Genomic DNA, 24274 nt, shown 5'->3' on the forward strand with positions numbered 1-24274 from the left:
TGGATTTATCAAAAAAATGTTTTATTTTTTTCCTGGTCATTGATAATGACACACAAAATCACAGAGTGTTTAAGACAGGTTTGGCTCAGCTTGTCCTTTGATTTCTGAATTCTGTCAAACAACACGGCAGAAATAAAAGAGTTTTTACAACAGAATGATGTCACTTCTTAAGAAGAGGACAAATCTTGACCTCAGCACCAAATGTCATCAGATTTTTGTTTATATAATAATAACAACAATAAGATTAATGATAATGCTTAGAATAATAAACCACTAATGTTACAATTTTATGAAGGTTTTAACAATGCAAAAAAGGAAAGGAAATTAAATTTATATTCTTCTGTTACAGTACAAAGACATTCCATTCATTAATGAGTACTGACTCCGGTTTTAAGCACCAACCTGGAGGAATTATTTCATAATTATTCTCTTTAATCTGTAGGTCATATACACATAGAGGCAGAGGAGGAGAGTGGGCGGAGCACCATTTTAATCAAGAGCGCCTCCTCCTGCTCCTCTGAGATCAGAACAATATAAAACTAAAAAAAATTTGGTATTCCTGTATAGAATCGGAGCACCATTGTTTAATAAATACATACAGGAAACAAATAAATAAAACACAACTTATTACTAAAATCTACAGAAATAGAAAAAAATGGCAAAAAACTATACATACACACATAAAAACAAAATAAGAATATTAAAGTGAACATATTCTATGTATTTCAAATACAAATTCATGACACTTTCATTTTTCTTATCATTTTTTTTAACAGGAATGATTTCGGATTTTACAAAAAAACTCACAACACACACAAGATTTATTTACACAAGTACAACCAAATTAGTCCTCTAATAAACCCGTATCTTTTGAGAACTTTGAGAAACATAGCTATAGCTTTAATTATTAAAATTAATGCATTAGAAAAAACAGTTTACTCCTTTCTCTGTTCAGTATCTTCTAATTATCTCCCATCTAAATACAAGTCACAAGTCCAACGTGGAGTAATTCTAGGCTGTTACAAAAGATTTTCTTTAACATTTCAATTCGAATAAATACAAATGAAAATAGCACCCGATGATAAACATTTTAAAAAATTTCAACGACTGAAACGTTGCCAACTTCATAACACCATTAAACTGAAGCAGAGCAATGTGGTAGAGATCAAAAGCTCTCTCACTGATTGAGCGATTCCCCTGATGATTGGCCTATCAAAGCGCGCTTACCTCAGTCACAGACATAGAATAACTAGATTGGCGAAAGTCCTGGTATATTTGCATATAAGAGTAAACTACATAGTACCTGAATAAATGCACATTTTCTGCAAAGTTGACACCTTTTTTATTTGTTTGTGATCACAGCAGTTTCCGTTGTAGATAAACAACCTGATATTGAACTTTAACAAAGTTTATGTTGTCCGTACATGTCCAACAAGTTGGCAATGGGCTGCACCTTTCTAGTGATTCTACATCCGAAGATATGTCTTGTCTGTTGCTGGTAAAGGGGGAAGACGATGGAGCTGGAGACACCATCTGCTGATGCTGAACGCGAATGTAAACAACAGTGAGTAAACACATTTTGATTGGTTCCTCAGTAAGAACGTAGTGAGTAAATGTGCATTGCCATTGGTTGCTCAGTGGTTGTTAGGGTGGCTGGAGGCTTCTGTTGTAGCTGAGTACACAGCAAAGTACATGCCTCACCTGGAGACAGGTAATGGTGCCTGGGAGAAAGAGGCAGAAAGAGGTCTAAGTTCTACGGAATACCTGTGAATGTGCAATTGTTCAAGCAGAGACGTTTATGCAATCTTTATGGACATAATCAGACTGATCATAAAAACATGCGTGTTGTAGTTGCACGAATATTTTGTATTTGATTATGTAATGTGTGGTCTTGTTTTGTGTATACAGTACCAGGTTAAAGTTGTCATAGATGGTCATCAGCTCCTGGATGCGGTATTGTTCCAGCACCACCACACCGTTCAGTGTGGGGCTCTGTTGGCGAGCGCAGTCCTCACAGTGAACGACGTATGTTTTTTTGTTACCATTCTCGGTTGTCACAAACAGCAGGTCAAACACCTCCACCTAAACACAGTCACACGTATGATCACACACATCAGCAACACATGACCACGTTACACTTCCTGTCACAGTAAACACACTGTTGCTGTATTGCACCTGTACCTATAAACGCTTGTTGCTGTATTGTATTACTGAGGTTGCCATAGTAAACGTCATATATACTGAAGTCGGGCACTCATGATGACACTCATATTACAGAAATTGCGGCAATGAAAACACACTCACATCACACTCATTGCAGTAGTAGGCGGGCTCGTCCTTTACACGGCTCTGGTAGGCGATCTTCTTCCCAGTGATGACCAGCTGGTCCCTCAGGATCTGGATGTGTTTGATGGACTGCAGCAGGCAGTGCCTGTGACACAAAAAGATTCCTAAGCAGGGTTGCGGCAATTATAAAATATAATATAATAATGATAATATAGACATACAACAAAGTCTAAACTTACTGACACATTGCACTTACTTGATCATTTTAAATGTGTCTGGATCTGTGATTTTTATGGTCTTTGCCACATTCCAAGTGACGTGAATCATGGGCACAATAGACTTGACCTTTTTTAACTGATTCCACTCAAAGCGTTCAAGGGCCAGCTGGTACTGGTATGCTGGAAGAACACACACAGCCAATCAGCTGTATTTAAACATTCACATGCTCAACAATGATTTTGATTTTGGCTGTAAATTTCATCATAATCTACTCTGGGTTTACAAACATTCACATTGTTCATGTTCACAATTTGACTATTTCATCTTCACAATATATTGCCAAACTTACAGTTCAAAGGCCCCACGTTCCAGGCAATGTTGTTGCACCAACCCACAGCCTGCACCCAATGCACTGTTCCAGCATTGATCCACACCAGGTCCCCCGGTCGCTGGATGAAACGGTAAACTGGGATGTTGGTGCGGTAGAGGTCCTCCAATACTGGCCACCATGAGCCTGTAAGGTAATCCACTCCATGCCTGATGAAAAGGGGCGAATGGGCACTCATAAAAAGAATTCTCACAGAACGTTTTGGGGTATAAACTATGCAATGGAAGATGGTTTCATCTGCAATTTGTGACAAGTGTCTTGATGCTATAGCCCCTACACAATGGATACACACTCCATCATTAACAACTCACTTCTCACAGAAGTTATTGATGGCCTGCCAGTAGTGTTCGTGCACAGCAAACCACTCGCAGTCACCGGGCCCGATGTTTATGTTCACAGAGCAGAAGTTATTATTCTCCTGGTGCCCTGGGAAGAAACACACACTTACTCCACACTGCACAGAGATCGCATAATGAATAACACACAGGTAGATTTTGTATTCTCTCTCACTCGCTCGCGCGTACACACACACATACTGACCTGGTGTGCGGCTCCCAGGCACCTTCATGTACAGCTGAACAGTGTTCATTCCCAGAATGGTGTGGCCCACGTGACTCAGCATGTTCCCACTGGAGGCCACACGCATGAATGCCGGCAGCTTCAACAGTTCCTGCAACTGGGCTTTCCACCTGCAAACACAAAAAAAGAATACCACACATTCTGACACTTATAGAGAAGTTTTATGCTCATACTGAAACCTTACACAATCAGAGACCCTGGCACCTTAAAGGAGAAACCTGAGCTGGAGCAAAGACCACACTGCTGGTCCCGTATACACTACACAGCCTACATGCCTCATGTCACTGTCGCACATCCAATCAGAGAAAACATTATTCACAGCAGACAGGCAGAATAAATCACAGCCTACACACCTCACAGCCACACTCCTATGTATACATTTACTGATTTGAACAAACATTGCCTCTACATGGAATATGTTGCTATGTGCTCCGCTTAATAACATATTGGTACATTTCTTTGGTTGAAAGGGGAAGAAAAGGAAAATTAAATTTGGGAGAGGCAGCTGTCACCTGCATTCATTCCCTGATCATCCTAAAAGGGCTCATTCACACTCAAAAAGTTTTTTTTTATAAAGAAAGTCTACATGTACAATGTTTCAAACAATATATGATTCATGACTTCAAGGACGTGGCCAATATTTACCTTTTAGGGTCTGAGAGATCGATGTTGGTTCCAAATTTAATTATCTTTCCTGTTGGCTTCTGCTCTGAGCTGAAATGGACAGACAAATGTTTGCTTTCATTTGCATATTCATATCCATGTCAGTGTCTGCCTTCCCTTAACAGCATGGCAACTTGCCCTGCGGTGCACAGGGTGCAGTTTCATATGACTTCACACTCAATATTAGTATGCACTTGAAGACGATACACACTAAAACGGTTTAATGCCAATAGTGGTTTAATGCCACTTTCATGCCAATAAGAAGTAATTAAAAACAACTTTACATTATAGAGCCTTCTATATAGATCTTCTAGAGGCATTCTATATATAACTAGACAATCATCAGAAAGCCTTAGAGAAGAAGCATGCATTACTGATTGCTTACCCAGTTGTGTTGTTGTCGGAGGTAGAATCGGCTGGTTTAGCAGGGGACTGTGTTTTTTCATTTTCATCCTCATCTTCACTGTCCTTCTCCTCCTTGTAAAGTAAAATGACATCACAATATTTTCACAATTTCTACCTTCCCAGTTACAACTAGAAACCATGCATCAGCCTGGGATGGCCAAGACACACACACGCTGACATCTTTTCATGCAAGGAAAATCACCAACCACCACCAGCCAATTGTATACAGCAGAACTATAAATAAGACAATGTCAGGAACTGACTCTGGAGGGAGTATTCCGGCTCCGTGATTCGGGCCGGAGAGTAGTTGTGTTTGTAATTACCCTCATCATATGGGGCTATTCTGGCAGGTATAAATGTTTGCCTTTTGTGCTTTGTCGGGTCCTCACAATGTTCGCCCTGTATTGCTACATAAACTGTGTATTAAAGCCCTGTTCGTGATAAGACATGCAAGTCCATCTGTCCACCACAACACCGTGACAAACAAACTCAACAAATGTATGTGCAGTATTTACCTGTAGACTCTCCTGGAAACTAGAGGCCTGATACTGGGCGTATTTGGTGATAGTAGTATGAGATCGGCTGCTCTCACAGGGCCATGTCTGGGCGGAGCCATTGTTGTTCCAGTTCTCATCAGCGGGCTGCTGCACCTGAGTTCGTACCTCCACTACATGTTCTGCATTGGCCTCCACTAAGGATTTAGTGGAGAACAGACCAAGGTCTGAGAGATTACAGATTAGGAGACAAGCAGAAAACAGAGAGGAAAACACACAATTAATTACCATGTCATTACATGTCTGCATGTCTATAACAGTCAATGAGCTGTTAAAAACTGAGAAAGAGAAGTTAGTTTGTGTAAATATGGGGTGTGCTTTAGTGAAAGGTGAGTGTGAACACATGTATTTGAGTATGTGTATATGTGTAACTCACTGAGGCGGAGGGAGCCTGCCAGGCCTCTGATTACAGTAACAGGGTTTTTGGGGTCAGTGCAGAATTGCAGGAGCACAGGAGAAAAAGCATCCCTTTTGCTCTCCAACTGCATATAAAACAGGACAGGCTTTTAATTGTTATTCATTGAATAACAGTGTGCATGTCTAAACATTCAAAGATGAGACTCCGTGTTAGTGTGTAAATGTACGCTGCAGACTTACATAAATGCTGGGCGTGGGGGGGTTCAGTTTCTCTCTTGGTATGACCAGGTTTGTTGATAGGTCTGGTTTCACTGAGAACGTTGACAGCAGGTAAGACTCACTAAACTTTCCCTTAACAGTTGTGTCCCTGAGAGACAGAAAGAGAAAACAGTGACACCTTTCACACCTTACTCTTTTATTCTTTGAGTAACCACTACCAAAATCTATGGCTGTTTCCTGATTTATGTTAAACTTTCAGCACAGCAGCTAACTCAAAATAGAAAACTAGCATTGTTTAAGTTTAGCTACATGATCAAACATGAGCAAACCACACCTTAATATGATGTGATCTTTCAGACCTGGTGCCTGCTAACATTTATGAAAGTGCATAGAGTGTTAATGACAGCAGGATTCGATTCATCTGTCATCAAGTAACTCCTGAAAAATATGTGGGACTATTTGTCTTCAGCATTCTTCCTGTTTTCTCTTGGCTCTAGAAGGTGGCATGCATCCAATGTTGAGTTCTGTACCCTTACACATGATCAGGAAATGTACAGTGCCCACAAAAGTCATCATAACTTTTTGAAAGTTATTATTTGTCATATAGCCCAAAATCAAAAAACCTGTCTGTTTTTTTTCTCTTTATCCATTTCTCTGTTACACTTACTTGCAAGCCCTGATGACCTCTTCAGCTGTGTTTTCAATGGTCAACTTCCCAAGAGGTATCCTTTTCTTCTCTATCTCAGAAGCAAAGAATGTGGCTCTGTCCCCACTCTCCACCTTGACCAATCGAATCCTCAGCTCTTTTGGTGGACCAAAGGATAGGCCCTTTAGTTTTAGAAAGTTAGCCATCTGGATGCAGCCAGGTGGAGCTGAAGACTTGGTGGTGCTGGAAGTATTTGAATTTGGAGCTACTGGTGCCGTTGTTGGTGGAATCACGGTAGTACTATATGCTGTGCTAATTTTGACCTCAGTTTTTTCTTCTTTAGTTTTTTTCTTGTCTTCAGGCCGCACATCATTGTTTTGTTGTTGGCTCTGGTCTATGTCTGGTTTGGACTCTTGGTCCTCGTTTCCTAATGTGTTCTGGAGCTGCTGTTTCTTTTTGCGCTTGGTAAGATTTTCAGAGGGGACGACTGTTGGATTAGAGGATGAAGATAAGTGTGAAGATAACTTCCCTGCTTTGCGCTTATCTCTTGGCTTCTTTGTATCTTTCTTCTGTTTTGCCTTGCTCCTTTCAAATATTGTTTTGTGTTTCTTTCCTTTATTGTTCTTTTGCTCCCTCCCTCGATCTCTCTCCTTTTCCTGTAATGTTAGTCGACTGCTTGAGTCTGAGAGGTTGTGTCTAGTCAGAAGCACCTCACAACTACGACTTAACTTGTCCTGTGCTAAAGATGAAACACATGTTACACTGACCTCCATCTTGCCAGGCAAGTTCTTTCCTCCAGGGTCCGAACTCTTAGTTGGTTCTTCCTCCACTTTCATAGATGGCTCTGGTACATTTTTCTCATTTTTTTTGCAGCCTTGTAACTGAATTTGACTTTGAGAGACCTCGTCTGAGGTAGACTCAGTAAAACAAGTTATTGATAAGTCCTGTGGTGGTTTGTGGTGCCTCAGGCCTCCATGCTCAATGGGCTGGGTACGCCCAAATGGAACACCCCGGTACGTACACCTGTGATTTTCGACAATGGAGGCCAGAGATTTGAAGACATCATTAATGGCTGTCTGTTGGGGTCTTATATGAATCTCAGACCCAACTGTGTTCCCGCAAACACCCTTCGCCTGGTCCTCCTCAGCAACCTTTTTATCACCCTCAGCTTCCTTGGGTGGGTCAGGCAACGTCACCATGTCACTGTTACTACAATCCAAACCCATTGCATCATTCTTGATACTGTCTGGAACTTTGGGCTGAGTTGGGGAGGGCACATGAGTTGGACTGGGCTGCAATACCGGCCGCACCATCACTGTCTTTTGTTCTTCTTCCTCATCTTCATCCTCACTAAGTGTAGGCACAGGAGAGCCCTGCCAGCTGAGCACAGGAGGACTCCCTGGAGGGTCAATGCCCAAGCAGTCATCTTGGAAAGACCCATGTGCTGGCTGCAATTCTGGGGCATCTGGACGAGAAGCCTCTGTTTCTTCTTTGCTGCTGAAGTCTGAAGTAGAAGGATTGGAGGGACCTTCCCACATACAAGTGCTCCCAGAGCTGCTAGGTTGATAGGGTTTGCTATTACTGCTGATGGTGGAGATGGGCTGTGGATATTCCTTCTCCTTTGAGGACCTCTTCCTGACAACGTCTTTGGATGGGTGTGGCTGGGAAGAGGTGCTCTTGTTGGCTGAGGGGTTCTTAAGGGGCAGAGCTGAACCTGAGGTATTTTGAGTGATTGGGTGATGTTGTATGGCCCTGCCCCTCCCACCTCTAAGTTTTTGCTTAGGTTTCTGCTGTATCCCAGGAGTTAGCTGATTGGCCAACAGCTGTTGAGGTGACTGGTGAACTTGGGGAGTGGGTGTTTGTGATGCACGGGTTGTTGATGGAGACTCTGAGTAATCCAATATCTTGTTCTCCTGCCCTTCACTACCCATCCTTTCTTTCCTTCTCTCCTCTTTCTTTCTTTTCTGTTTCAAAATGTCCTCCAGCTCTTTTCCCTCCCTTTTGGGTATTTTACTCCTTTCCTCACCTTTCCGGTACTCCCGTTGTTTTCTGATTTTCCTTTCTGACATTCTATCCCGTCCTTCCTTCACCCCTTCATGGGCCCTCCTTTCTTTTCTCTTCCCCTCTTGCTCTCTATGTCTCCTTCTGGCCTGTCTGTGTTTTGACACCACTGGCACAGTCCTCATTGTTAAAACCCCTTCACTCTGATGGCTGCTAGGGCTAATCAACTGAGGAGGGCTAGGGCAGCCAAGCTGAGGTCTCGTTGTCAAGCCTAAAGCCATCTCTGACCCCTCTTGTGGGGAAGTGATACAAGGTTCAGAAAGAAAAGAAGAAATGCAAAGACCAGAGTCTGATGCCTCCAAGTCAGAGGTGGAATTAGTCTTCATATCAGGGCAGGTTGGGGACACAGGATCTATTCCACAGCTAGAGTTGTGTGGAATGGGTGCAACATAGCCTCTTGGTGTGATGGTGTGGGGGTTAGGGGACATTTTTAGAGGGGAGCTGCTGTGTCTGGTGACAATTTGAGCCCTTCCATGCTGAGCCCGACCATGCTCCTGTAAAACAGAAATGTAGACATAAACTGATGCTAAATGTTGATGACAGGTGATAAGGATAGTACAGTCAAGGAGAAAATAATTTAAACCATCTGCTGATTTTGTAAGTCAATAATTTCAATGGTAGGTTTATTTGAACGACAAATCCTGAAAAAAGCACTTCAAAATAGTTGTGAATTCACTTGCCTTTTAATTAAATCAGCGAGATTTGGCCACCCAGTAACAACCTGACATGGGTAGCTTCTCAACTCATTACCTGTATAAAAGACACCTGTCTATAGAACCAATCAATCTATCCATATTCCAAACTCTACACCATGGCCAAGCAGACCTGTCCAAGCATATTAGAGTCAATTGTTATTAGAGAATAACAAGGCTGGAATGGGCTACAAGACCATCACCAAGCGGCTGGGTGAGAAGATCACAACAGCTGGTGAGATTATTCGCAAATGGAAGAACCCATTAAAAAAAAAACTGCCAATTTCAAGCTCTCCGGCATCAACTCGACTTGAGAGGTGAAAACATTATGCTTTGGGTGGGTTTTCTGCCAGGGGGGACAGGGCAACTGCACCACATCAAAGTGAGGATGGATGGGGCCATGTACCATGAAATATTGTGTGAGAACCTCCTTCCCTCAGTAAGGGCATTAGAATTGGGTCATGGGTGGGTATACCAGCATGACAATGATCCAAAACACACAAGAAGCTTATAAAGGGCTTGGAGTGGCCTAGTCAGTCTCCAGACCATAATCCCATAGAAAATCTGTGGAGAGAGCTGAAGGTTTGAGTTGCCAAATATCAGACAGAAAACACTAAAAACTACCATTGAAATTTTTTAGATTGATTAGCAATCTTTCCCGCTCATATAGATTACTTCTCTACAATATCAGGCGAATCCGCCCTTATCTGTCAACCAAGGCCACCCAACTACTGGTTCAGTCCTTAGTAATCTCATTACTACAACTCCCTTCTAGCTGGTCTACCTCTATGTACCATCCGACCTCTACAACTCATACAAAATGCAGCAGCACGACTGATCTTCAACCTTCCCAAATTCTCCCACACCACCCCTCTGCTACGATCCCTCCACTTGCTCCCAGTAGCTGCACGCATCAGGTTCAAAATACTGATGCTGGCCTACAAAGCCAAACATGGAGTAGCACCATCCTACCTCACAGCCCTTATTACACCTCGCACTGCACCTCGTATACTCCGAGCCTCCAGTACTGCTCGCCTGGTCCCTGCATCGCTAAAGGTAAAAGGAAAACATTCATCTAGACTCTTCTCCGTCTTGGCCCCTCAGTGGTGGAATGAATTTCCCCTTGAGGTCAGAGCAGCTCAGTCACTGAGCACCTTCAAACGACAGCTCAAGACCTTCCTCTTTAAAGAATATTTAGATTAACTTGTAACTTTCTTATTGTCGAACTTGTGTACAGAATCTACAACAGAGTGAATAAAAAGATTGTATTCATAGTTGGGGTCCTAGTGAACCGGAATTGACCTCTTCATCGATGGTAACTTGAAAGCACGTTGTAAGTCGCTCTGGATGAGGGCGTCTGCCAAATGCCATAAATGTAAATGTAAATGATCATTTCTTTGTTAGTGGGCAAACTTACAAAATCAGCAGGGGTTCAAATAACTGTTTCCCTGACTGTGCTTTTACTATAAAGCAAATGCATAATTTTATTAATTAGCAAAAAACATATTTGTAAATAATAAATATGGCCCATGTGTACCATGCGTGCTGCCATTCACCTACTCTGTCACACACACCTGGCTGTGCTTGCTATGGCGCGCTGATGCTCTCCTTTCCTCTTCTGTGGTGTCTGGATTGTGCTGAGGTCGGCCATAGAGGCTGCTGATCTCGCCCCCTGCTGGTTGGTCATGGTGGTGATGGTGGTGTCTGGGACTGTAAGGCACAGTGGTGGTGTTTGCTGGTGGGCAGGGAGCAGGCCTTTCCCATTCTCCTTTCTGTCCTCGTTGGGAGGGCTGGCTGTGACCGGGCTGACTCAGCGAGTGACGCATGGTGTATGAGTGTTGAGAGTACTCCTCTTTTGTGTGTTTGCTGGAACGAAAGCACTGGTTTGTGTCATAGGGTGAGGGTGAGGTAACCACTGGTGGAGGACTGGTACGGGATCTGTAGGAATGGCAGCCCATGTTGGATTTCCTGGATCCCTAAAGAAAAATATGAAATAAAATTGTATTCTTACAGAATATATCTTATTGTTGTACACAACAGTAAAAATAAGATATATTCTATATAAGAGTGTGCTGCATATTTACTTAACTTTACTTTAATATACTTAGCAGATGCCTTTTTTATCCAAATTCTAATTTTTGCTCAAATTTTGATATATTGCTGGCTTATTTTTGGTCCTACTGCCTTTTTCATGAAAAAAACCCATAAGTTATAATAAAACAACTAAAAAGAAACAACATAGCAACATAAAAGAAATAAATAAAATGACAAATAGCAAACTCCAACCAAAGGCCTTTATTACAGAATTTGTGGTTCTCAAGGTATCTGACCTGGAAGGCTCTTGGAGGGCTCCTCCTGTTGTTGGCAGGCCAGGGAGCTTTGCTCCTGGACGTTGGACTCCAAGAGGTAGAGATATGGGTGCGCGGTGGCTGTGGGCTTTCTGGAGGCCCAGAAAATGGCCTCATTCTGGGGTTGAAAGTCTGTGGACATATACACAGGTTTAGTTGTTTAAATTGACCAGCAGGGGGAGCTGGTGACATAACAGAAGTAATTGTCATAAACAATGCTTAGTTTCAAAACATACTTCTTTGAATACGCCTTTGCTAATTATTTCCCAATCACAACTATTAAGCCAATTTATGAAGCAATTGTTCAGGTTCATGTTTGTTCATATTAGCCACATTTGAAACAAGTCAATTTTAACTTGTTGAAATTACTATACAACCCATGATTTGCAAGAGCAGCATGAATATGTGGCATAATGTAAGTTGAGGATCTTTGTGCTGACCTGCCCAGTGATGGAGTGTTTGCTCCTCTTGCTCAGGCAGTCATCCTGGGGGCTTGGACAGCGCTGGTGGACAGACTCATTTTGGGGGGGAATGGAACGCTTCAGGGATCCAAATGGTCTGGAGGTCTGGGAGTCCTGAGACCACCTTTCTCCTGTTACGGGGCGTGATTTGGGATAATGCTGGTGGGGACCCCCATACTGATACAAGGAAATTTAGAAAGTCAGTGTAAAATGTTTTTGGTGTGTTTCTGTCCAGCACATCCTTTCTTAGTTTTACAATCAGCACATTGAACAGGTTCTCATTGCCTGTACGTACCCCTCTCTCTGCACAATGTGTCCGTGGAGGCTGGCTGTTTTGCCCACTATGGTTGTAGGAACTGGAGGCTCCAGGTCCTGTATTATAGCTGCCATGGATAGACTTGGGGATTGGGCGATGACTTTGGGGCTCATAAGCACCTTTCCACAGCCGGGGGTGCCTCTGTTCCCTCTGGGGTCCCTTCCCATGAGGGTGGCTGAGTCCATGGTCTCGACCTGAACCAAGAGACCTGTCAAATTAGCAGACAAAGTAAATTATTAACAGCATACAGGTTTCTCATTCAGTATTACAGTTCGAAGTACAAGTATAATGCTGAACAACTAAACCACCATGTGCTTACATCAACTTACCTGTCATTGTTTAGATGGTTCCTTCCTGTAAGGTGTGTGGGTTGCTGGGAATTGTAGATACCTCCATTGCATCTGTGAAAGTATTCAAAATTGAGTAAAAAATTATTTCTTTCAGTTGTCATCCTTAATAAATGGATGTAATTGTTCACCTGGAAGGGGGAGCCCAGTCCCGAGTACTCGCGGGTACCCATGATGCTCGGTTAATTCCGGACAGTGGGAAAGAGTCCCATGTGTTACGTCCTGAATAGTGCTCTGTGGTGTGATACATCCAGCCTGCAATTAATAACGCATAGGAGTTAATAAACACATACACACACAAAACACACTCCATGAAGTGACACCTTGGTAGAACACAGAGAAGTCTCACCACACTGCTCTTTGTGTGAAGCCCTCCACTGTAGAACTCTGAGGTCACACCAACGACACTAACCAGATATAGCCTACAGAGAGGCAGAGGAAGACAATATTTGACTTATGAATTCACATTAAAATAACAATGTCAATGTAATGTATTCTGTCTCTTCTGAAACCTCCTATATCGAATTCTAAACAAAATTCACAAATCTGCACAAAGCAATCACAGGTCAGAATGACGCACAGAGGGCCCCCAACCTACTTAAGATACGTCTAGTGGTTTCTGCATGTCCAACAGACAGTCTTTCTTAAAATCCCTGGTAAGCAGGATAATGAGTGCTATGAGTAGGGCTTTGAGAGTTGCACCTAAACACTCCATTAAAGCTGAAAGGTGGGAGGAGCTAGAACAGTACAAAGACCAGGCTACACAAACAGGTGAAGATAAAGCAAAGCTGTATGACCATTGGGAGAGAGAGAGCAAAACAGTGAGAAAGAACAGTTTCCAAGATGCCACTTTGCTACACTTCATCTCATACGCACACACACACACACACACACACACACACACACATATGTTTAAGAAGGTGCCACAGCTGAAACTGTACTTTCCCGGGAGCTGGTGTATTATACAGCACACTTATGCTGGCAGAAAACATGCACACACATCTGTGTTTTGATCACTCCCTGCACCTCCTGCAGCCACTGTAGTAGTCAGTTGGTAAACTCACTCCTGCACTTTAACTGGCACTCCAACAGATGCTGTGTTCACTAATGCAAATCTGTCACTGTAAAAGCTTCATTGATTATAAGAAAACCGTTCTGCAGTGATCTTACTGCTTCTTCAGACTAGTAAAGTGTTTTTGACTACATTCTTATTTTTCACTTATTTAATTACTGTTTCTAATTCATTTTATAATAATTGCCAATAAAATAATTGCTACATATATTTTTATAAGAAAACAAGGTACATTTCTACATTTCCTTAAACTCTGATAGTATAGGTTACATTCACATTTCACATGAAGCTTGATGTCTAATAATTTCTAAAAAAAAAAGAAAAAGTCTTGATATCTGACAATGTGTGAGATTGTATGAGAAAGTGTCTTTGTATGTCAATGTTCTAAATTGTGTTTCATATTGACTGTGAAACTGAGCCTAAGCTCCTATAATAGCTGTAATAAAGTGTGTGTGCCTGCATGTATAAATCTGTGCAGTTTTGGGAAGATGTCCAGACAAACAAAAACCATGTAGTTTCACAAGCTTTCTATTTATAGATGACAGTGTGAGAGGATCTGTGTGTGCGTGTTTGTGTGTGTGGCCAGGCTAGTGCAAAGGACTCTTTCCTTTTCATCAGCTAATGGACCCACACACTCTCACACTACACTGAATCCCGAGTAACCTCATCAGGAAGAGGTCAGATATAGAGTCTGGTGCCTGGACGTCTCTCTCTTCAGTTCATCCAGGACTCACTGATCAGCGCCAATTGTCCTCCTGTTCTGGATTTTATTTTACTGTCCTGTATGAATGCACAGACAAACAAGGGTGGCTCAGTGTCCCTTTCTCTCTCGCAATCTGGACTCAGGGTCACATGCAAGTGCATGAGCTGCAGCGCACCATACACTTAAAACACTGCCTTTCTCCCCAATTCTCCTCTCGTCTCTGTCAAGCTCTTCATTTCTAGTATAAAAACTATTTTAAAAAATATATATATATATATTTATAGTCAATGCATGAGCTCTTTAGAAAAATATGATCCAAACCCAAAAAAAATAATATTCCCTCTACCCCAAACTGAATTTCCATTGCTGTCGTTGTTGAGCTCTACACTTATTGTGACCATTGGTTCTAAGACAGGCAGGATGCGTTTGGACTGATGTAGTCATGCTGACATGGTAGCCCGTTGAACCTTTTAACAGGAGGCTGCAGTTACGGGGTGCAGGAAGTTATTTGCCTTCCTGTGTAAATGGCAGAGTATGCCTCTTGTACCTCTGTGGTCATGACCTCATCTACATATGCATTAATGCTCTTTCTTGCTCAGACACACGCTTTCTCACTGCTGATAACACACATTTTTAGTCGATGCCACGCGTGCACCCACATGTTCCTTCTAACGAGAATAGACACGCATGTGGATATATGCTGCTTCGCACTCATTAAAGCACCTGCCAGTGCTTTCAGCTTCATTATGTGTGAGACAGCGAGCCATAATGCACTTTTGAAAAGTATCTACTTTTATTCGATCATCTACTTCCATTAGGACTCCGCGGAGTCTGCGGATCTGCAGTTTAATTCCCTCAGTTTTTGCAACTTCTCTGTTTATAGTTCCTCTTTCTGCCTGTTATGGTCTTCTTGCTCAGGAGCTAGCGGCAGTAAAGACTTTAATTTACATCTGCTTTTTATCTCCTTTATACACAATCCATCGGCACCAGAACATAAAAACAACAGTGATCAGGAAAGACCTTCCATTTAAAAAAACAGATATGTCTAGCAGAATAACACCAACGACCTTAACTCTTCCTGCTTCATCATACAGATGAAAGCTTTCTTGACATGATTTCAGGTTTTAAAATACTTCTAGACTTCTCTATATGTCTGTAATAATTCCAAAACTAACCTCAGGTCAATAATGGGACCAAATCAAGGACACATATCCCCATTTCAGTAGGTAATCTGGCCAGTATGTAGTAGGTTGTGTCCAATGGGTTGTGTGTTTTAAAGTTTCATGCATAATTTACTCTTGTGCCTAGTAACTGCTTAAACCCTTTCGGTTTCGGTACTATCATCCAGAACCACATGAATAATGTGAATCCTGCACGATTGTCCCTTTTCTGCATTCTGCTGCTTGATCGCGAATCGTCAATATGAGATAAATATGCGAATGAGCCAACAACGCAGAGTCCTCCACCTTGCCGCTGTCAAATTAGCCGCCCTTCAAATGAGGTTACGAAGACAGGTTACGCCGAACATACACTATACACACAAACACAACCCACAACTACACATGTACTCCCTTTTTGGCACTGAGACAAGACGCTTTTGAGGGACGACAGAGAGCCTCTGAACAGAACAGACACACAATTACCCAGCAGCAGAAAGACACATGCTGGGTTACCAATGGAAATATTCTGCACAGTATGGAAAGTGGAACACGTGAGTGTATGTAAACACGCACACACACACACACAGCCAAAAATACACATTTGGGCACACACACTCACACGCACACAGTAAACACATCCTGCCAGACAGGCTTCTGGGCTTCTGTCAGAAAAGTGGACAAGGGAGGTGTAAAAACGTGCTGGTCTACAGCTGAAATGGATACAGCACTACTGGGGGTTGGGGGGCAGGGGAGGACTTCACATCCAGCCATGGAAGCGGGGCAAGAGGGATGAATGGGAGAGGAAGACGAAGAGCCCAGCCATATCAGCAATATCACATTTCTGTCTGTGGGTGAAATTTTCAAACAAACACATAATCAATATAAGCACACACAGACACACACACACACACTGACATTCTGCTGTACAGCAGGACACAGTATGCAGCTCTCGGGCTTAACATAAAAAATCTTCAACATATTAGTACAGTTTAGAGTCGTTGCCACGTAGAGAATGTTTTGATCCTTTCAACTAGGCCAGTTTCTCACCCACAGGACAGAAATCATTTCAGCCAGAAGACCAACAGTGAAGTCGACGTGGTTATAAATTCTATCAGCTCTGCTGCAGTTCTGAGAAGGCCACAACCAAAACCTCTAGACCCTCTCTAGATGTAAGGTCATGTTGCTATCTTGTGTGTACGTTAAGCTGCATTGAGGATGATGTGTGGCCTACAGGCCAGAAAAAAAGTGCATTTGACCCTGTGTGTCTGTATAATGTCTGTTGTTTCTGTGAACTTACTCCTTGACTCTATTTCAAGGAGCCGTAGAAGAGAATTTGTCCTAATCCACTTTTGACTGCACCGCTGTCTGTCTCACTTTTGTTTTGTGTGTAAGATTAAAGATAAGGACGAGTGTGTGTGAGTCTGAATGAGAAGTGGGTGAAGCAGGCTCAACCACCTGTTGCTGTTGCCGCGGTTTCACAAAGTCACAGTTGAGACATACGATGTGGGGCGGGGACACGTGCAGCGGCCCAATTGCAGTGCGGTGCTGAGACAGGTGGGGGACACGAGGCATTGCGAAAATGGTTATGGGCTATGTTTATGGGTCAGCCAAAGCGTGAACGAGTACACACACACTCATACAAACACACACACACACACACACACAAGCATGTCAGCTGTGGGTCGGAATACAAACACACACAACGATACCCAAAACATTTACACACTCCATCCCTCATACACCCCCTCCCACCAGCTCGTCTCACCAGTTTTTTGGCTACACCCCTCTTTCCCCTTGGACTCTGCTGAATGGACAATTGGCCTTTTTGGAAGAGGCTTCAGGGAATGTGAATCTCTAGCCTGCAGCTTTGTGGGTGTGTGTCTGTGTGTGTATAAAAGCATGTCTATGCGTATACACACCTATGTCCGTAACTGTAAATGCTGTAACAGTAAATGTTGTTATTTTCTACCAAAAAAATTATACATTTGAAAAGTGTATCAGTAAAGGTTATTAAAAGGTTATTTGAACTTACACCACCTTACATCACTGCAAAACTCCCAAATTTCCTAATGAATTATGCCTAAAGTATTAATGGCTAAAACCAGACTCCATACAGTTGACAAAAAACCTCTACTGCTAAAAACAGATATTTTCAGAATTTTCAGAACTCACAATCATATTTGAGATAAGAAAATTTTGAGGTAAAGCATTCATTGACAAATGCATTCTAGTCTGGTCTTCCATTCTTTTCAAACTATAACCATGATCACAGTCTGCAGCTTTTCAGATCTACATCTTTGCTTCCAGGTGCTTTTAATGAATTAGGCCACAAGGGGGGCAGGTGACCAAAGGCTCCTCAGGGGAGGAACATAATACTGCAGTGTGTGTGCGGCACAAGCATGCGATAGCATGTGTGTGCAATTGTGAGTGTGTGTGGATGGGAGACAGACAGTCAATGAGAAGGGAGGAGAGAGGAGGAAGGTTATGGCTGACATGGCTTGTAAGGAAGGTCCTATGACACCGACCAGACACTCCTTCACAGAGGGAGAGCACTCACACATACATTAACACACAAAAAAAACCCCAGATAAACCAAAATAGATAGAAATATATGCAGTTTCTTTCGAGGATATGAACACAGATCTTGCTGTGCAACCATGACCCTGACCTGGATTAAATAGGTTTGAAGATGGCTGGATGGATGTTAATCCACTTTTATCCAGTATGTAGTGATTTGCACTCACACCCACAATCCGCACAATTACCCCCTCCTCACTGTGTGATTACTGTACATATGGTATCCATTTGTCAAGGTTTCCTCCTACTTTCTGTCTCTTTAAACCATGTGCATGCACACACACAAAAAACTCTTAGAAGCCACTGGTCTTAGAATAAGACCACAGTCTCCTATATAATGGGCCTGTTCTGTGCAGTAGGCAACAGTGATATTACATTAGAAGCAAAATGCACACACACTCAAACTACCCACCCACCATACAGCAAGCTTTCACAAAATAAGCTCATATCTGCAGACTGCAGGAGCACCAAGCAACGTTAGATATGAAGAGGGAGAGGGGGGGTGGTGGTGGAGGGGGCAGCAGCAGTCATTTTTACTGTAAATGGAAGAGGAAGCCGGTTTTCTAGCGGGGGCACGAAGACGTTGACTACTAACACAAGGCTCGTGCTTCGGCACACGGTGCACATCATCATCATTCATCCCTCTGTCTGTCTGTGGACACCACAGGTGCTGTATGTGTGTGTGTGTGTGTGTGAGAGAGAGCATGTAAGTCAGTTTGCCCGGTCTTACCTTGCAGGTGAGTGTGTAAAAGAGAGGGGTAGAGTGCAGCTGCTGTCGCGTTGTGTTTACACGATCACTCAGTAGAGCGGAAGAGAATCAGAATGAGAGAGAGAGAGAGAGCGAGAGAGAGACGCCAAGTTCACTTTCAAGTCCCTTTAAATGTCTCCCCATTCCAGCGGCGGCAGACAAAATAAAGAATTAAAAGAGAATGAAAGGGAAAACAGGGGAAAAAATCCACAGAAATCCGGAAGGAGACTTACTGAAGAGGCTGCAGTGGCAGTCGAGAGCTTTTTTTTTTTTTTTTTTTTTTTTTAATTGTTGTTATTTTCATTCAACAGCTGACTGGACCGGTGCCATTCTCAGTTCCTTCTCTCTGCCTCTCTTGTTTTCCGCTTTTCCCTCTCCCCTCTCTCTGTCCGTCTCTCTCCCTCACACCTTTTTTCTCTTGCCTTTTCCCCCTTCAGCAGACAGACAAAGAAAGGAAGGGAATGGCTTAGCGAGAGTGAGTGAGAGAGGGAGAGAGAGAGAGAGAGATGTATGGCCCTGCCCCCTTTCCACCAGCCAGTCTGCTTTCATTTGCTTCTTGTCGTTCCTGCCTGGCCCCTCCCCCTCTCCTCGTCACCTATCTATCCTCAGCTTCGATTCTGCCGGACAGTTTTTCCCTCTCCTGCCCTCCGTCTCTTTCCCTCTTGTCTGTTCTCCCTCCTCTACAATTCAATTTTCTGCTCCATTCTGGAGGGCTCGGCACTACTCATAAACAAAGGAAAGAGAGAGAAGTCAGGGTTCTTTACACCTTCCTGCTCTCTATCACAGTCATTCACTCACAGGCACTTAATAAGTTTCCCTGACAACCATACACTGCACACCAAAGATCTGCAAAAGCACCCCCCCCACACACACACACATGCCTTTGTGCAAATGTAGCATACATGTGTAATTATATTGCCCTTGCCTAATGCCTTGTCATTTGTGCCAGTGGGGACTCACTTTTCCTTACATTTCAGCTTTCCACTCTTTTTTGAAGTCCCCATTAGGATATTAACTCATAACACACACACACACACACACACTGCACGCTCTCCATTTCCAACATTCCTGACATATCTTGTAATGCGCCTATGTTGTACAAGCCTGGAAAGGTTTCCTCTGTGTTTGCATTCTTACGTCTGTGTGGGAGAGTGGGTGTGTTTAAACTTTAAATCTCCCCTTGTCACCTCCGCTGTCCCAGCAAGAGCACATTTATGTGTCTGCGTTTGAGTTTGCGCTTCTGGACACTTTATCTGCTGTTGTGTGAAAGGCTCCTTTATCACTGCTGCAGTCGCATGCAGATTAAAACAATTTACAACTTGTCTTTTTGTTTCGACCTTTCTGCTGCCCGGCTTCTGTTCCAAGCTCCAGTCCTCTTTCGACCTCTTCATTTGATGACTCAGTAATAAATAAGTACAAGTTCAGCATATCGGATGCGTAGAAAATCTGCATGGCTCTAATCCCAGCATCGCCACTCCTTGTCACACACACAAAAAAAATTAATCCAAATAGTCTTCCTTAATTCAGACAGTAGAAAAGTAGGAAGACAACACCGCCGCAACACAAACTCAACAATGAATAACCGTCCGCGATCTTGCAAGTTCAGCAGCACACAGTGCAGTTACTATGGCAGCAGCTGATGAGAGAGCATGTGCTCTGCAGACAGGACGGCCAGACGCTTAATGACAGCCCACTGTAACGACGCGGGGAGACTAAACTCTGCACTAATCTGGGTCACACACGAAGGGCTATTCTCTGGCAAGGAGAATACCTCGCGGCACCCCCGGTGTCTACCACCAGCAGTGGCGTGCAAGCACGGGAGGAGGCGAATAAAACAGCAGAACCCCCACCCCACCCCCAACACACGAACTGCGTGCAGTTTTTCCACCATGTCACCATACATAAACCAGAGCCACCTAGACAACTGTCATATATATATATATAAACCAGTCTACATTTTAAACACACGCAAAAAAGCACTTTCCATTCTTTTCTTTCCCTCGTTTCCTTACCTCCAACCAAACTATCCTCTTTGCTCTTTTTTTTTTTTTTTTTTTAAATTCCTCACCTTCTCCTTCTGTTCCTCCTTGGATCCTTTCCACTCCTCTCCTCCCCCTGTACTCTCCTCCTTCCCTATCAGGATTCTTCCATGTGTGGAGACCGCGGAGCCGGTGCCTTCTGCTCTTCCACTGCATACGGCGCGGCTGCCAATCAGCGGCCGTTGGCCAATGACGGGAGCCGTGGACCTGTCACTCACCACAGGGCGGCCAGTAAGGGACGCAGAGGCGGGGCGTGGCGAGTGTAAAAAAGAGAGAGTGTGTTGCCGTATGTGTGCCTTGGAATAAGGCCAGAGCTCTGTGAGCTATTTTTAAACCACCACAGTGGGGTGGCAAAAGACTCCATTTTCTGTTGTGCGGAATTCGGTATTCCTCTTAAAGCCACATTCCTCTCCCACTGCAGTGCATGTGCATCCGCTAACGGTCCAATTCCGGCACAAAAGGGAGTCAAGCTCTTCTCAACGTGAATTTTGAACCAAACGCCTGTTAAACAAACGCAAAGGTCAGAATCCACCCAAACGGCAGCTGTCGGGTGCCCTTTGTCACCAGCCTGATGCTATCGAAACAGAATCAGCAGAGCAAATCTAGACTGTCCAGCGCGGCACAAAACGCTTATTTATGAGCCTCGCCGGCCGTGTGTCACTCCACAGCCACGGTACAAATTATGCAAATTATGTGAGAGGCACAATTTCAAAGAGGCACGCCTATTAAAGTTAAACCACGGACTCCCTCTACTGCTCTGGATCAGCATATAAGCACACTAGTGCACAGAAGGGAGGGGGTCTTGGCGAGAGAGAGAGGGAGAGAGAGAAAGGGGAGGATAGGAGCAATAATGCAGAGAAAGGCTGACTGAGCACTCTGTTTGTCAGCAGCAGTCATCGTCACCCCAGTCCCAGTGAAAGGTCTGGCTGGGTGACTGGAACACAGCACGGTATACTAAAGTGCAGCTCCAGAAACTGGGTCTATTTGTTGCACCTATTGGCCATTGATCAATTGCACAGATATAGCAAAGTGCCACTGGATTATTTACCAACCGGCGTGGTCGGGGAACTAAAACCTCACTGGGCCAAGAGAGGCACATCTGAGACAGTCACGGTTTCGAGGGCGTATTTCAGGGCAGAGGGGTTGGGAGCAGCTGACTAGACCAGCGATCTGCTGGCCAAGTGGTTGTCAGGTGACTCCGACACAGTCAGGATAGAGTCGGGCTACAGCCCCTGAAACATGACTCTCTGCACATAGCGCTCCTCCCATTTACCCCACACCCAGCCCCTCCTCCACATCTGATATGTGAAGAACAGAAGCCGGGGACAAATGAAGAACTACTGACAGGAGAGAGAAAAAGAGAAAGAGTGAGAGAGAGAGGGGAGGTGAAACAAAGAATGAAAATAGAGATAGCTGGACAGAAAACCTTATGCCAAGTGCCCTAGGAGATTCCAGGCAGCCATACTAACTCCCCCATAGCAACAGTCCTAATGCTGCTTATTCTCCATTGGCCAGCTGAACTGCTAGCTACACATCCCCTATGTAGCCTTATCAGCCAATCAGCAGCCATTTCTGCTGTGCTGGATTCCATTTTCACCATGGTAACAGTACTCCACGCTTGACTCAATAAAGACTGAAATCATGCTTCACAGCCACTCAGTAATGCTGCATGCGAGCTTCACCAAGGACTAGCAGGATCTTGGCCATGCTACCATTCATATGCTTAATAAGATATATCACAATGTGGAAGAGACGATGTGACCTCTACTGGAAATAAAAATATTTAAAACTCGATAGAGATGATGGAATCTTTGTTGGTAGTTGAGCTACAAAGGTCCTGTAGATTTGAGAGCTGAAACCTGACCCGTGTATTTCTGAGGGTGCGAACACAGAATCCAATTCATGCATAACGAGTCTAGCATGGCTAAGCATGGCTCATACACACCCATTGGCCGAGGCCATGTGAAAACCCACCTCCTCCCCGTAACGGCTGGCTCCTCGGGGCATCCGTCATGTCCCCCCCACCACCGCTCCCCTTTCAGACTGCAGCCAGCTGCCCTCAACCCATCCATCCATCTCTCCTTCCTCCAGCCTCTGTCGCTTTCTCTGTCTTCGCCGCCGGAAAAGGGGAGGTAGCTGGAAGCTGTTTGAGCTCCTGCGCAGCCCAGGCCGGCTCTCAGACCAGCGGTGGCCCACCATGTCAAATCCATCACGAACACCGTGCTCAGCGAAATCTTCTTCTGGGAAAATTTCACGACAATGTTGTCCACCGCCATGTTGATGGAGGTGTCCGTGTAGCTCCAGACCTCTTTTTGTGCAGCTGTTGAAGTGGGTCAGAGAAAAATAGGTTAAAGACACCTTAACCAGACAGTGTATATTACCACAGTTTTGTGTTACGTGTTGACTAAAGCAAACCAGATGCATGTGTTACACCGTTCAGGTGGCCCAAAGCATATCAAAATGATCAGAACCGCAGCAAGACTGCATTATCATCGACAGTATGTGCATTTTCACACTATTATAGGTAGATTTCGAATCACTTTAGTGGGTTTGGAGGCAGCTGGAAGGCACGGTGCAAGATTCTTCATCCTGTACCGCCACCTGGTGGCCGAGTCCGATCGGAACAATTTGGACGGAGACGTCACAGACGTGGCACATGCTGGCCGTCACCGGTAGCCACAGCAACGCAAAAGTGAATCTTTTCCCATGGACAGCAGCCAGGACTGTAGTAGGTGCGTGGCAAGCGTTTCTTTTGATTTTAAAGCGTGCCAAGGACAGTCCGGCCCACCTACGCGTGTGGGTGTGTTTAAGTAGCCTTTGGGCATAAAAGAATGCACTGAAATACGTCTACGCTTAAAACATCCCATCATGAAGCAATCTGATGAAGCACAACACGACCCATCTTCTCCATCACTATATTGTTAAAAAAAAAGTAAAGCACAACTGCAAACATTAAATATATATATATATAGGAATGTTCTTTTTAGGAACTTTCAGAAATGATTTTGACTGTTAAGATTTTGTCGTCCGAGCTGCGCATGCTGGTCCTACAGAGTTATATAAGTTTCCATCGGACGAGCTGTGCGCAGAAATATGAGCCATATCTGGGAAATGCAGCGTGACAACATTCACGATGTGGCCCATATGTCCCTTACCTCATGCCAGAACGGGGGCAGACGTCGCTGCGGAAGGAGACGCGTGGATCGGAGAGGGATTGCGCAGTAAGAAATTCACGAGTCCGCATGTCTCCGTCACGGTCGCACGTCGTGAGCTGTTGCCCCGGACGCACTTTCATCCAAGGGTTCAAAGAATCCCAATCGATGCGCACATCCATCCTGAGATAACGCCGGCCGGTGTTCTCCGGCGCACAATTTACGTAGACTAACCTAGATACTCCCCATCACAGAAAGTGGAAGAGCAGGGATGGAGCCAGG

The 24274-nt window shown here is 44.0% G+C and overlaps 1 protein-coding gene across 5 annotated transcripts; it reads right to left on the reverse strand.

Moving 5' to 3' along the window:
* Window positions 1-24274, reverse strand: kdm6bb (lysine (K)-specific demethylase 6B, b). Of its 5 annotated transcripts, XM_028983029.1 has the most exons (23): window positions 23996-24274; window positions 22815-23160; window positions 12891-12963; window positions 12673-12796; window positions 12524-12595; window positions 12174-12402; window positions 11858-12055; window positions 11400-11549; window positions 10644-11045; window positions 6338-8871; window positions 5692-5818; window positions 5471-5576; window positions 5056-5261; window positions 4521-4612; window positions 4118-4186; window positions 3434-3582; window positions 3205-3319; window positions 2855-3042; window positions 2543-2684; window positions 2305-2431; window positions 1912-2082; window positions 1702-1721; window positions 1-1542 (listed from the first exon to the last, which is right to left on the reverse strand). In XM_028983029.1, exons 4-23 carry the CDS (start codon window positions 12789-12791, stop codon window positions 1467-1469), a joined length of 5292 nt encoding a protein of 1763 aa, XP_028838862.1. In that variant the 5' UTR covers window positions 12792-12796; window positions 12891-12963; window positions 22815-23160; window positions 23996-24274; the 3' UTR covers window positions 1-1466. The 5 variants fall into 5 exon arrangements, with proteins under 5 accessions (XP_028838862.1, XP_028838863.1, XP_028838866.1 ...); XM_028983030.1 differs by lacking the exons at window positions 22815-23160; window positions 23996-24274 and adding an exon at window positions 20870-21096; XM_028983033.1 differs by lacking the exons at window positions 22815-23160; window positions 23996-24274 and adding an exon at window positions 20814-20837.

The sequence above is a fragment of the Denticeps clupeoides genome, chromosome 6 (genome assembly GCF_900700375.1).
Source record: "Denticeps clupeoides chromosome 6, fDenClu1.1, whole genome shotgun sequence".
NCBI classification, from domain to species: Eukaryota; Metazoa; Chordata; class Actinopteri; order Clupeiformes; family Denticipitidae; genus Denticeps; species Denticeps clupeoides.

Bases quoted from the DNA above. Each gene is read 5' to 3' on its own strand.
- kdm6bb (XM_028983029.1), bottom strand. From the start codon at position 12,791: ATGTATCACACCACAGAGCACTATTCAGGACGTAACACATGGGACTCT. The intron at 12,403-12,523 runs GTAAGTTGATGT...CTAATTTGACAG, and splicing joins AACCATCTAAACAATGACAG to GTCTCTTGGTTCAGGTCGAG. The intron at 11,550-11,857 runs GTCAGCACAAAG...ATATGTCCACAG, and splicing joins AACACTCCATCACTGGGCAG to ACTTTCAACCCCAGAATGAG.